Genomic DNA, 13264 nt, shown 5'->3' on the forward strand with positions numbered 1-13264 from the left:
TTCATTATCTGGCCTTCCAGGGAACAGTCAGGGTTGATTTCTTTTAGGATTGACTGATTTGATCTTCTTGCAGTCCAAGGGACTCTCAAGAGTCTTCTTCAGCACCATAGTTCAAAAGAATCTATTCTTCCGCGCTCGGCCTTCCTTATAGTCCAACTCTCGCAGCCATCAGAATGGCATTAATACCCCACTGAAATCTCTTCCCTAAAATCTCCAGCCATTTCCCAACCCAGAGCTGTCAACCCTATGTGGATCCTACAGTCGCTCTCATGTCTTTTTCATTGGTCAAACGTGGCCCCTCCTTACCCTTTTGCCAGCAAAGCCCCTGGAAGGATCCAACCCATGCCCTGCAGTTAGTTTCCCCTGCATTTATCAATTCAGATTGTCCCCTTTCACCTTCTGTTGCTTCCAATCTCACAGGAAAGGTTAACCTGGTAGCTCATTATGTTCATGAACAATCATATGCGCTGAAGTTTGGCAACAATGGAGTGCAACCAGGGCTTTTTTTTCTGGGGGAACGCGTCGGCTAGGATTTTGTATGCAAAGTATTGGAGAAAAGAAGAAGTTCCATCAAAAGAAGAAATAATTTATAAACTACTGGAAACAGCGGAAATGGACAAATTAACTTTACAATTACAAGATAAAAAAGAAGAAATCTTTGAGAAGAACTGGTCAAGACATTACAGATGGATCGAGGAGTATCTCAGAAAACATGCAACATAATTATTAAGATATAAGCTCTATATTTTAAATGGTTAAACTGGTTTAGGTGCATAAGAGAATGATTCCATCTATGTAAAATTTAAACAGCCACAATGAGTACATGCTCCATATTTGTTGTGTGTTAGTTTCTTTCTATTTGTAGTTGTTGTCTTTCTCTTTCTTATTCTAAAAACTAATAAAGGCCCCAATCACATGGAGAATTTGCTGCGCGAAAGGCACAAATGTTGGGCGGATTTTCAGGGCGCGATCACACGGCAACATCTGGGAAGCGTAGCGCACCTGTGGCCAACCCGTGGCGTCCCGCCGAAGATGCAGAGTTAAAAAGTACCAAGGAAGGTTCATTAGTATCCAGAAAATGCGCGGCACAGGCGGGCGTCTGATCGTGGGAGCTCTAGTATCCCGTGGCATCCAGCGCCTGTCCACGTCCCGTCGCAAACCGGATGTTTTCCATAAGCTCATGTGCACAAACACAAAACTGAAAGCAGTGCTGCTCCGCGGAACTGCACATGCGCATAAACGCGAAACGCTTATGTGATTGCGCTGTGCTGCTTCTTTGCCACGTTGAAGCATCGCCGTGTGATCGCCAGCTAACAGCTGAAGCACAGAGACTTGGGGGACCATGTGATCGGGCTACTGCGCTTTATTTTGCTCCTGGGTGAACAGCCACGCCTCCCCCCCGCGTTATCTGGCCCATGTGACCGGGGCCAAAATCTATTTATATATATAAAAAACAAAATTCTTTTTAAAATGTTTAAAAGTTCATGAGTTTTCAGTATACAGACTGAAAACTTCATTTCCCTCTTGAGGATTCCGGCACCTCTTTTTACAAAAAAAAAGCTCTAAGCACAATCCTTCACATCACTAAGCCACTTATGTGTCTGGATAACGTCTGAGGGTGGTGACCTCTTGAGCATCTTATGTGCCAGACCCCGAGTTCTACAGTAGAAGAAAGGCAGGTAATAGTAACAATAATGACAATACTACTGATGATAACGTCACCCTGCTTGCCAGATTTCTTACAGGGAATCCTGAGATACTGTACATGAAGCCCACCTCAGTGTTAAATACTATCAGCCTGAGATGTCTGATTTCACTTTTATTTATTCAAGATCACACAAATCAGGAAAATAGATTTGCTCTGTTTTGAAGAAGCGTGAAAAACGACAAACGAGGGGGAATGTTTCCGTTTCGCTCGACCAATGTACAAACATGGAACCATGTTTCATGAGACAGCGCTGTGCATGTCACAAGCTGGAGTCTGGTTCCAAGGGTCTTTCGTAATGAGTGTGGTGGAATGCACAAAGCTGATGTCTTGACACATGGGGTGGGGTTGGGGGTGGGGGGGAGAAGAAAATGTATCTGCAGCTGAGATACAGCGACCGGCCTGTCTGGTGAGCGTGAGAGGAAGCTGGTTCTGTTTTTTTCTTTCGCAGAGAAGAAAAGGGTGAACCGGTGGATATCAGCAGAGAAAGGCAATCAAGCTGTGTGTTGTCTTCTGTGGACAGACTGAATGAAAGGACTTTCTCTTCTCTGCAGAGACATCCCGATAAGTAATGTTTGCATTGATTTTTCTTTCTTAAAAAAGCACGGGCAGATTGTCTGTTGAATAAACAGTCATCATTTGGGAAGAAGAGTAATGCTATGAAATCCAATAATGCTTGTGAGCAGGGTTTAATTTTGATCCAGGGCCCACATCCTCTCCTTTTTTTTGTAATGCTAGGTCTCAGCTCTGAAATATGTGAAGCAGTAGGTGAGAGCCTCTGGGCATGTGTGGAGTTCCTTTCCCTGAGTAACCCTCCACAACCTATGCACATTTAGTAGACAATTCAGTAGACAATACTGACCAGGATGGACCAAAGGTCTGAATCAGTCTCAGGCAGCTTCATGTGTAACTCAGGTGTACGATTAGTGCATGAGATCTTTGTGGAATGTTTAATTGTTCAGTACCACCCTTACCCATAATAGAAGAAGAAGAGATTAAATTTATACCCTGCCCTTCACTACCCAAAGGAGTTTCAGAACAGTTTACAATCTCCCCCCCCCCCACAACAGACACCCTGTGAGGTGACAGAGAGAGAGCTCTGACTGAGAGCTGCTCTTGAGAGAACAGTGCTGAGAGAACTTGTAACTGACCCAAGGTCACTCCAGCAGCTGCATGTTGAGGAGTGGGGAATCAGACCCAGTTCTCCCAGATTAGAGTCCATGCTCCTAAACTCTACACCAAACTGGCTCGCATGTGTACCAGTGGGCACTTGGACTAATGATGGTGGTTGTTGGTTTTTTTGCATTATCAGTATTAAAATGCATCCCTTTGCTAAAAATACCAAAAATTGGTAATCACCGGAAATCTAGGAACAAAATGGACATTATTCTGGGGCTTCTGCTTTCAGTTTCTTGGGTGGCAGGAAGAGAGGAAGTCTCTTTGACATCAGCAGAAAACCTAAACGACACGGGACAGCTTCCAAACCCCACCCCAAACATTTGCAGACGTACCCCACAACAATCCTATGAGGTACATCTGTTGACACACATTGTGGCTGTCTACAGGGAGCATTGTGGTTGTGCAGCTGTCCAGGAAAGGGCTCTGAAGAAAGAGGATTTTCCTGCCGGAAAGCCAGCTCTAGAAATTTGCCAATCATTGAATGAGGCAGAGATGACAACGAAGTAACCCAGCCTTCTTTATCCAAGACTTGAGAGGACTGGGCGGTGTTTCTTCTCTTTTTGTCTTTTGAAGAGCCGAAGGCGGTTTGGAAGAGCGATCCTCTCTGCTCCTGGTATGTAATCCTGCTTGCACCCTCAGATAAACGGATCTTTTCCAGGTTGGGACGGTTTCAAAAACCTGAAAAACTTAGATGACTAGAGCTGAGAGTGAGATAAATAAAATGCATGGGTTCAGTTGGGTTGCAACCCTGCAGGCGGGAGTTCTCCTGGAACCTCGGAATTCCCCTGGAATTACAACTGATCTGCTGACTACACAGATCAGTTCCCTTGGAGGGAATGGCAACTTTGGAGGGTAGACTCAATGGAATCACATACCTCCTGAGCTCTGTCCCCCTCCCCAAACTCCTCCTTCCCCAGCCTCCACCCCCAAATCCCCAGGAATAGCCCAAGCCAAAGTTGGTAACCGTAGAGAGTGTGCCATGGGAAGTGTGAGGTTTTTGACAACACCTTTGGGCCAATATGTCAGATTGGTCTGAGTTAAGTAAAGGTAAAGGTTCCCTTGCTCGAAAGCCAGTTGAGTCCGACTCTAGGGTTGCGATGCTCATCTCCGTTTCAAAGCCGAAGAGCCAGCGCTGTCCGAAGACGTTTCCGTGGTCATGTGGCCGGCATGACTAAACACCAAGGTGCACGGAACGCTGTTCCCTTCCCACCAAAGTGGTACCTATATATCTACCAGTTTGGTGTAGTGGTTAAGTGTGCGGACTCTAATCTGGGAGAACCGGGTTTGATTCCCCACTCCTCCACTTGTACCTGCTGATGTGACCATGGATCAGTCACAAGCTCTGGCACAGCTGTCCTTGAAAAAGAGCAGTTTGTGTCAGAGCTCTCTCAGCCCCACCCACCTCACAGGGTGTCTGTTGTGGGGAGGGGAAGGGAAAGGAGTTTGTAAGCTGCTCTGAGACTCCAAGTGAAGGGCAGGGTATAAATCCAATCTCTTCTCTTCTTCTTCTTCTTCTACTTGCAATTTCTTGCTTTCGAACTGCTAAGTTGGCAGGAGCTGGAACCAGAGACGGGAGCTCACTCCGTCATGTGGCACACTCAGGTCTCGAACTGCTGAACTACCGACCTTCCACAGCCTGCAGTTCAGCGTCTTAACCACTCCTTGCTCTGAGTTAACTACTTGCTAATCCACTCTAGGACTTCCTATGATGTGGGAAATTCTAGGAGGATGTTGACTCAGTTGTTGCTGTAACTCGATGCTGTAAAGGAGCTTTGATCTTAAACTTGGTGGTGGGAAGTGCTGCCCAGTCACAGCTGACTTATGGTGACCTGTAGGGTTTTCAAGGCAAGAGATGAACAGAGGTGCTTTACCATTGCTTTCCTCTGCATAGCAACCCTGGGACTTCCTTGGTGGTCTCCCATCCAAGTGCTAACCAGGGCCGACCCAGCTTAGCTTCCCGGATATGACAAGACTGGGCTAGCCTCGGGTATCTAGGTCAGGGCGATAGTAAATTTAGTATTTCTTTAAAACTTGTGAATACAGTCAGAAGCAGTACCTGTATCATACCATGTGCAACTCTCTAAAAAACAGTTGCCTGGCTCCAGCCCACAGACGTGTCATTCACGATTACACCGCAGCGTCTTGCCTGTGGCACTCTTGTCCACTCCCTGCCACTGGATCTGGACATGATAATCCAGAGACAATGCGAGCTTGGGAGATCTGGCCATCACCTCCCAATTATGGGTGTTGGCTTCCCTGCTGGTAAGATAAGCTGACACCCATCATTGGTGTCTCTGGCCAGGTGTGAGCTGCATGTTCCCTCCAGTACTAGTAAAGGTTTGGGGATTTGGCTCTGCTTTCCCTTGGCCGACAGCAGCCCTCCAGGACAGCGGTCCGGCAGGAACTGTCCCTCCCTGTAAGTGCTTCAGCTCATGGCCCTCTCTTGAACTCTCTCAGATTGGTCAATATGGGTTGGCGGCAAGTGACTCCTGGAATCATCCTCGTGTTGGTCAAACTTATTGGGACATCCCTCTTTGTCACTTTCAGTGAGTATTGCTCTGCATTTGATTGCAACACTGTTGAGATCTTAGCCTTATTTTTTACCTAGGGTCCTCCTTTTGTTAACAAAAATGAAATAAATTCAAATTTTGTTGTCCTTTCTGGTTTGGACGTATGGGTTTCTTCACCATATTTGAGCAATGGGAACCAGGTGGCGATCTAGCAAATGAAGAATTCAGGTGCTGTTGGCAATTTTAATATATCATCTGTGTAAGAAATGATGATGATGATGATGATGATGATGATGATGATGAAAACACCTGGTAGTGGCTCCAAAATGGGCACTGAAAAAAAGAAATGGGAGGACTCATTCTAGCTGCACAAGAGTAGGCCCTCAAAATGAAAAAGATGAAAGCCAAGATTCAGAAAACCCGTGATAACAGCAAACGTTGACTTTGCAAGAGAAAGGAAGAAACAGTTGACCACATGGTCAGTGCCTGCAGTAAAATTGCTCAGACTTACTATAAAGAACATCACGATAGAGTTGCAGCTATGTTGCACTGGAATCTTCCAACTGCAAACAGATAGACACCTGGAGTGTATCACCCCCAATATCATTATTGTAGGTAAAAATGAGAAATAGGGGTTGGACCATTGACATTGCAGTCCCAGGAGACAGCAGAATAGAAAAGAAAGAACAGGAGAAGACCAGAAAATACCAAGACCTATGAATAGAGTTAGAGTGCCTCTGGGAGAAGAAGGTTACCATCATGCCAGTTGTCATTGGAGCCCTTGGAGCAGTGGCTGGAAGTCTCAAGAAACACCTGGACATTCTGGGCACTGAACAAATAACACCAGCTCAGGTTGAGAAGACAGTGTTGCTTGGAACAGTAAGAATCCTGTGACGATGCATCTGCAGTTCCTAAGAACCTAGCTAGATCTCAAATTGCAGAACACCATCTACCAGTCAAACATCTTGACTGTGACAATTCATCAATCAATGGATTTCTCAATCCAGAGTCGGCAGCCCTAAGAAGACGGCGTCTATTGCTTTCTACCCCATGTGGTTTCTATCCCATCACTGTCTCATGGGACAGGAAAACAGACAGTACCCTGTCTTTGCATGCCTTTCCCCACCCCAAGGTTGTTGTAAACCACTCCCTGCCCGGGATATATATATTTACCTCCAAAGATCCTCAGTTTAATATCAAAGTAGGTGTCCTGAACTCACAGGAATTTCCTTGGATGCTCTCACATGAGAGAAGCCCATCTACCCGAATGCTCCATAGAGCACATTGATTACAGGCTTTTGTCCAGAGCCTCCTGAAGCTCCTTCACACCCACGGTCAAGCACAATTGACTCAGGTTTGCTGGACAATAACCTGAGGCCATAGAACGCTACTCAGTGTACAACCTACAACAGTGATTCAGTCCCAAGACCAGGGCCCTTTCTGCACCTGTATTTTGCCTCGGTTTCTGAGCGCATCCTATTCTTCCGTTCTGCATTCCCTCCCGCTTCCACTTCCACTTTGTGTTGGGGCTTTCTCTTGTCTCTGCATTTGTTTTATAGGAATCTGCATTCAGACCGCTTCCAGCACACTGTTGCCCCGCAGCTACCAAAACTCCTTTTGAGGCGATTCTTTGTTCTCGTCCACTTTTGAATCACTAATCCTTTCTAAAGTAGAATTGTTTCTGCGGGTATTTAAGTGCTTCCCACTGCCCTACCCTGTTTCTGCCTCTCTCTCTTTAGGTTGATGCTCCCTTCCTGTTCTGTTTTCTTTCCCTTCTTCTCCAAAGACAAAAGAGGACATGTCCTCCCGCTGAAGCAAACTTTTAAAAAGCCAGAGAGAGCATAAGAAGGAATCAGTAAATATAAAGGACTAGGAGATTCCCTGCTCCCAAATGTGTCAGTCTTGCATGTGTGGGCCTGGATTTCCCCCTCCCTTCTCTTTCTTTGAGCAGAATCACAGAGGGAGGGAGGGAGGGAGGGAGGGAGGGAGGGAGAGAGGGGTTGAAAGCCAGTAAGCTCAAAAACTGCAGGCTTTGCTCATAGATGCAGAATGCATACACAATACACAAATAAATAAACCGGAGGGGGGAAAATTAGTGCAGAGGGAATGTGTGTGACTGCAAAGTCAAGGCTTAACTCCTCGGATTCTCCGGAGCAAGCTGTCAGAGCAGAAAGGGCACAGGGAATGTCATCAAGCTTCTGCCCAACTAGGATTGCCAGTTACAGCAGGACATTAAAGTTCAGCTTCAATGGACAAAACTATTGAGGGAGGGAAACAGCTAAATCCCTTCCTGTCTGGTGCGTTCCTAAACTGAATTCGGGCTATTCACAGCTGCTGTTTCTCATTGACAAGTGCTGGAAGACCTTATCATAGATCCCCTACGTCTTGTGTACTTATTGGTCACTCCTAAGTAGAGTTACACCCTTCTAACTCTATTGAAGGCAATGGGCTTAGTAGGACACGATTCTGCTTTGGGTTGCAGTATTAAGAGTCTAAGAGCGGTGAGGTCTCATCTAGTGAGATCCTAAAACACAAAGCTCAACCAGCTCTCTCAGACGACAATTCGATATGAGAAAGAGGACTGAGAAATATTCGCTGTGAACTATATGTTAGTGGCAATATCTGGTACTGCTCATCAGACACCATTTAAAATTTTCCTATTTTCAGTTCCACAGATCTTCCCCAGAGGGAACTTCAGTTTTGTTTCTGAGGAGAATGGTACAGGTAACATTAAGGAGGCACTAATATCTAACTTTCTGGGCTGGGCAAGTCATTAATATATGCTTCTGCTAAGAGGAAGTTATATTATTTAGAACTCTGTTGAAACCGCTCCCATGTTTTTGGCAAAAAAAGCTTAAGCATTTTTATGTGGAGGTCTGTGTGTGTGAGTGCACCTGGAAGACATGGCTCACATGTTTTTGGCAAAAAAAGCTTAAGCATTTTTATGTGGAGGTCTGTGTGTGTGAGTGCACCTGGAAGACATGGCGACCTCTGGTGACTGACCCCTACTGGGGGCCTGGAGGATATTCCCGAAAGGTGCTGAATAAAGCCTGCCCCCACCTCCCACCTCTGGTATTCCAAGGAGGTCTCCCATCAGACTACTTGCCAGAGTCGGCCCTACTTAGCCTCAGAGATCTGATGAGATTGGGTTTGCCTGGCCTATCCAGGTCGGGGCAGAATCATCATTTCTCGACTTTACCTTGACTGTTTTCACTCACCTTCAATTGACTTCATGTACAAATCAGTGAGGTCCTCATGTAGCTACATCGTATTGCTTACATTAAACGGTGATGTCTAACCATTCACTATATGATCCTAAACTTGCTGGGTTCACCCATGTAATTAATCCCCAAAGTGTAATCTAGGAAATGTTCTCAGTTGCTCTCACTAGCCCTCCATGACACCATCACATAGCTAGCTTTGATTGGCTGTGTAGCCTTGTGATGTCATCCTATTTGCTCCATGACCCCTGATTGGCTGTGATCGCCCATGTGGATGATCCAGGAATAAAAAAGAAGCAGCAGTCAGTTTAAAAAAGAAGCAGGGACTGCTGTGATAGGTGAAAAAGGATCAACAGTCACATAATCAAAATGGTGGGAAGATTGTATAAAATGACAAGCCAGATTGCTGTCTTCTGCATGCAAATAGAAAAAATGGAAGAACATGCAGCACAGTCCTACAGAAAGCCAAACAGATTTCTTTTCACCATACAGCCAATGTTGTAGTGAAGTTTTTCAAAATGAATGTGAAAGACCAATAAAACGTTAATTTTCAGTTCCACAGACCCCCCCAAGTCTGACTCTGACTGAAGGTCTCACGACTACTACGCCTGTGGAAATCACAACAGCAGGTAACATACCATTTAATTACACTGAAGTAAAGAAAACCAAGCAATGACTGAGGCCTAGTTTTAACACCAGTAGTAAACTTGTGTCTCAGGTGTGCTATTTCAGATTGCAGGTAAGAGTCTCATATGACTGAATGCTCCTCCATGAGGAAAAAAAAATCCTCACTTGTAGAAAACTAGCATGTCAGGCTTCACCTCTAAATCTCCAAGAATATTAATTTTTTCAGTTCTACAAACCACCCAACGTCTGACTCTCCCTGCGAGAGTCAAAATTACAGGTAACTTCAAACCATCAAGTTAAATTGAAGTAAAGAAAACCAAATGCCGACTAGGGTTGCCAAGTCCTACCTTAAGCCGCAGCGGGGGACTCCCAGCGTGCTCCGGGAGCGCCGCGAGCACGTCACCTGAAAGTGACGCGGCCGCGTCGGCCGTGCTGGGGGCGGGGCTGCGGTCATCCAAGGGAAAAACATAGAGTTTTCCCTCGGATGACTGCGGCCCCACCCCCGGCGCGCCCGGCATGGCTGCGTCACTTCCGGGTGACATGCTGACGCCAGGCACGTCCCGTGCTTTGGGGGCGGGGTTCCCCCCAGGGCCCGATCCGCCGCCAGCGGGGAACGGGCCTCTGGGGTGGGGGTTTCTCCGCCCCCCTGGGGGACTTAGCAAGCCTAATGCCGACAGAGGCCTAGTTTTAACTCCAGCAGTAAACTTGTGTGTGAGGTGTACTATTTCAGATTGCAGGTAAGAGGCTCATACGATTCAGTGCTCCTTCATGGGTGTGGAGGAACCCTCACTCTCACAGAATAGCATGTCAAGGAAAAAGCTAGTCCACAACCCTTTTTTCTGTCATGTAGTTTTTCTATGGCAAGGGAATTTTGGTGTGGTATGGGCAGCTTGAGGACTTCAGGTATCGGCTCCTACATGCTCATGTCCCCACAAAGGTAGTCCTAATCAGGGGTTTGGTGTTGCCTTCTCCACAACTTTGGGATTTTGTTCTTGAACACACCTCCTTCTTCCTGTATCCTCCTGCAGTCCAGCTTCCAAGTCTAAGATGGGAACGTTTTGGAAGAAGTTCATATGGGTTTTCGGAATACATGCTCGCCTGGAGTTCCAGCCACTTAGAATGCCAGGAATTGAGCTCAGATCTGGTGATCATCAATGATGAAGAAGAAATGGTAAGGAGATTGTCATCCTCCAGGTGGGGCTTGCAGATCTCCTGGAATGACAACTGATTTCCTGACTCCAGAGGTCAGTTCTCCTGGGGAAAAATGACTTCATTGGAGGGTTTAATCTATGGCATGATGCCCTGCTGAGGTCCCTCCCAGGCTTCACCCCTAAATCTCCAAGAATTTCCCAACCCAAAGCTGGTAAACCTTGTTGGGAACGCAGATGCTTTTGAAGGCCTCTGAAGGGCTCATCGAAGATTCTTTACGAGCAGTGTAGTCACACCCCACCACCCATTTAAACCTTTGCAGCAAGCGGAAAGAATGTGCTGATCCCAGGATTACTGAGAAAGTGCATTTTCCATATAATATTTGGCCCCTGAAACAAAGCATGGTTACCTGCTCCAAATATTTTAAAATACAAAAACAGATGTGCTGAAGACAACTTGTAACCCAAGAAGCATGGCTTACCAAACAAGGCATTAAACTGTGGAATTCACTGCCAGTAGATCTAGAGAAGGCTATGGTCATGGACAGTGTTCCCTCTAAGCTGAGTGAGTGTGAGCTAGCTCACACTCACTCAGCTTAGAGGGAACATTGGTCATGGATGGGTTTAAACAGGGGTTGTTCATGGAGGAGAGGCCTGTCACTGGCTATTGGCCATAGTTAGTAAGAGCAGGGGTCATTTCCTGCAGGAGCGCACAGGAGCGGAGCTCCGGCAGTAAAGAGCCCAGGGGGCAGGCACATGCAACAAGCCCCACCCCCTGCTCCCAGCAGCCCTCAATCAGAGCAAGAAGCAGCCAGGTAAGCTGCAGAGCCCCCCCGCCCCCCTGGTCCAAAACAATCCAGTGGCACCTTTAAGACCCAAGTTTTATTCAGGTATGAGCTCTCCCTCCTCTGTGAGGACAGATCTGTACGTCCCCCCCCATAGCTAGCAATCCAGAACAGTCCAGTGGAGCCTGAGTGGTGGGTGTTGCCTTCTGACACACTTCCGGTGATGTCAGGGGGTGTGGCATAAGCAAATAAAGTTATGCTAATGAGTTATGCTAATGAGCTCCTGCACCTCTTTTTCTACAAAATGACTCCTGAGTAAGGGGAACATCCACATAGGGATGCCAGCCTCCAGTTGGGGCCTGGGGATTCCCCAGAACTGCAGCTCATCTCCAGACTACAGACATCAGTTCCCCTGGAGAAAAGGGATGCTTTGGAGGGTGGGTTCAAAGGCATCGCAACCTACTGAGGCCCCTGTCCTCCTCAGGCTCCATCTCCAAATCTCCAGGGGTTTCCCAATCTAGAGGGGGGACCTGGCAACCCTCATGTGGCAGGAAACATCTGATTACCAGTTCTGGGAGGCAGCATCAGGGGAAGGCATCAGCCTTGTTGAGTGGTCGGCCCTCCAGGACAACTACGGCGGCTGGGCCTCAGGTGGAGATCTCCCTCTTTTGTAATTGATCTCCAGACTACAGCAATCAGTTCCCCTGGAGAAAATGGCTGCACTGGAGGGTGGACTCTACGGCATTGGACCCTGCTGAGGCCCTTCCCTCTCAACCCCGTCCTCTCCAGGCTTCAACCCCAAATCTCCAGGAATTTCCCAACCTGGCTGGCTATTATATGGAACAGGATGCCGGACTAGATGGACTACCAGTCTGATCCAGCATGCTCTACTTTATATTCATAGGAAATCAGGAGCCTGAGGAAGCAGTGGGTCAAGAGAAGGAGAGGCTAGACCTAGTGGGTCAAGAGAAGAAGAGACTATTTGGATCTTGTCGTGAGATTTTTGGATGTGTGGGTGTGTGTTTAACCCTGTCACCCACACTTCACCCCCCCCTCAGTTCGTGTGTGTCTCCTGAGTGTTGCCCCTTACCAAAGGCAGAAGTGCAAGCTTGGAATTCACTAGTCTCTTCTTAAAATAAAACTTATCTTTATTATAGAAAAACATTCAGAGTCCCTAGTTTCCTAAACATTGATAGAATACACACAGAAATAAACATTCAGCAGAGTTTTCCCCACCCCATGCATGCGCTCGAGAGGCCCTCTCTAACTGAATCCTTTCGGATTCAGCTGAAGTCTGTTGTGAACCACCCATATTTATACCAGAGATCAAAGGGGTCCCTTAATAACTGGATTACAGGTCTAAATTAACATTTAGAAGTTGAGACTGTTTTACAGGAAATTTTGTTTTCCTTCCTTGGTTGCACACAACAAGAGTTCACATTCCAAAAGGATCAATACAGTGTCATTGTTTCTTCCAGGTGTTCCCCAATCAGGGAAATAAACTGTGCTTTGATGTTTATCAGAGAGATGAAAGCAGGGTGGATTGGAGTCTGCCAATTTCCCAAATGGTCATATATTTTATGGCCTGGGAAATTGGGGTTATTGGCAAGTTTCACATCTGTGGAGCTTCCCTGGGAATTTCCTGACAATTTGAGTGTGTTACATCATCAGTGAAAGAAAAGGTCAAGCCAGTTTTGCTAGCAAGAGCAGAGGCAGATATACATATGTAGATTTCATAAGCTATTTTGTTCATTTTAAACCCAAACACTTCCATCTTTCAATATTTCTTACCACAATCCCCCATTTTTGGGTTTAAAAGGACCCAAACACAATTGGCTACAGGAAGCCATTAGATAGCTGCTGTGGAGTTAGAGACCATTTTGATTCCAACGGAAAATAGGGAAGGAATACATTTAGCTGCACAAGAAATAGCGAGAAAACATACCAAGATTACAAAACCACCTAACAATGCTTCATCCTTTAGATTAGCTAAGTATCCCCCCGAGTAATCGTGCTTATACACATCTAAATAAAAATGTTTACAACAAAAATGAAACCCACAAATAAATGAAAATGGTTAGAAAAAAAG

The 13264-nt window shown here is 46.3% G+C and overlaps 1 protein-coding gene across 1 annotated transcript in view; it reads left to right on the forward strand.

Annotated features, from left to right (window-relative positions):
- The first annotated feature begins 3416 nt into the window (after positions 1-3416).
- The window catches only part of LOC107109952 (C-type lectin domain family 5 member A-like), a 16328-nt gene continuing 6480 nt past the window's right edge, over positions 3417-13264 (forward strand). The window contains exons 1-5 of the mRNA XM_015410662.1: positions 3417-3497; positions 5342-5430; positions 8062-8118; positions 9170-9244; positions 10271-10413. Of these exons, the coding sequence (XP_015266148.1) occupies positions 5352-5430; positions 8062-8118; positions 9170-9244; positions 10271-10413 (354 nt within the window). The 5' untranslated portion in view covers positions 3417-3497; positions 5342-5351. The remainder of the gene's footprint in view (positions 3498-5341; positions 5431-8061; positions 8119-9169; positions 9245-10270; positions 10414-13264) is intronic.

The sequence above is a fragment of the Gekko japonicus genome, unplaced genomic scaffold, assembly GCF_001447785.1.
Source record: "Gekko japonicus isolate JY-2015 unplaced genomic scaffold, Gekko_japonicus_V1.1 scaffold4791, whole genome shotgun sequence".
In the NCBI taxonomy this organism is placed as follows: domain Eukaryota; kingdom Metazoa; phylum Chordata; class Lepidosauria; order Squamata; family Gekkonidae; genus Gekko; species Gekko japonicus.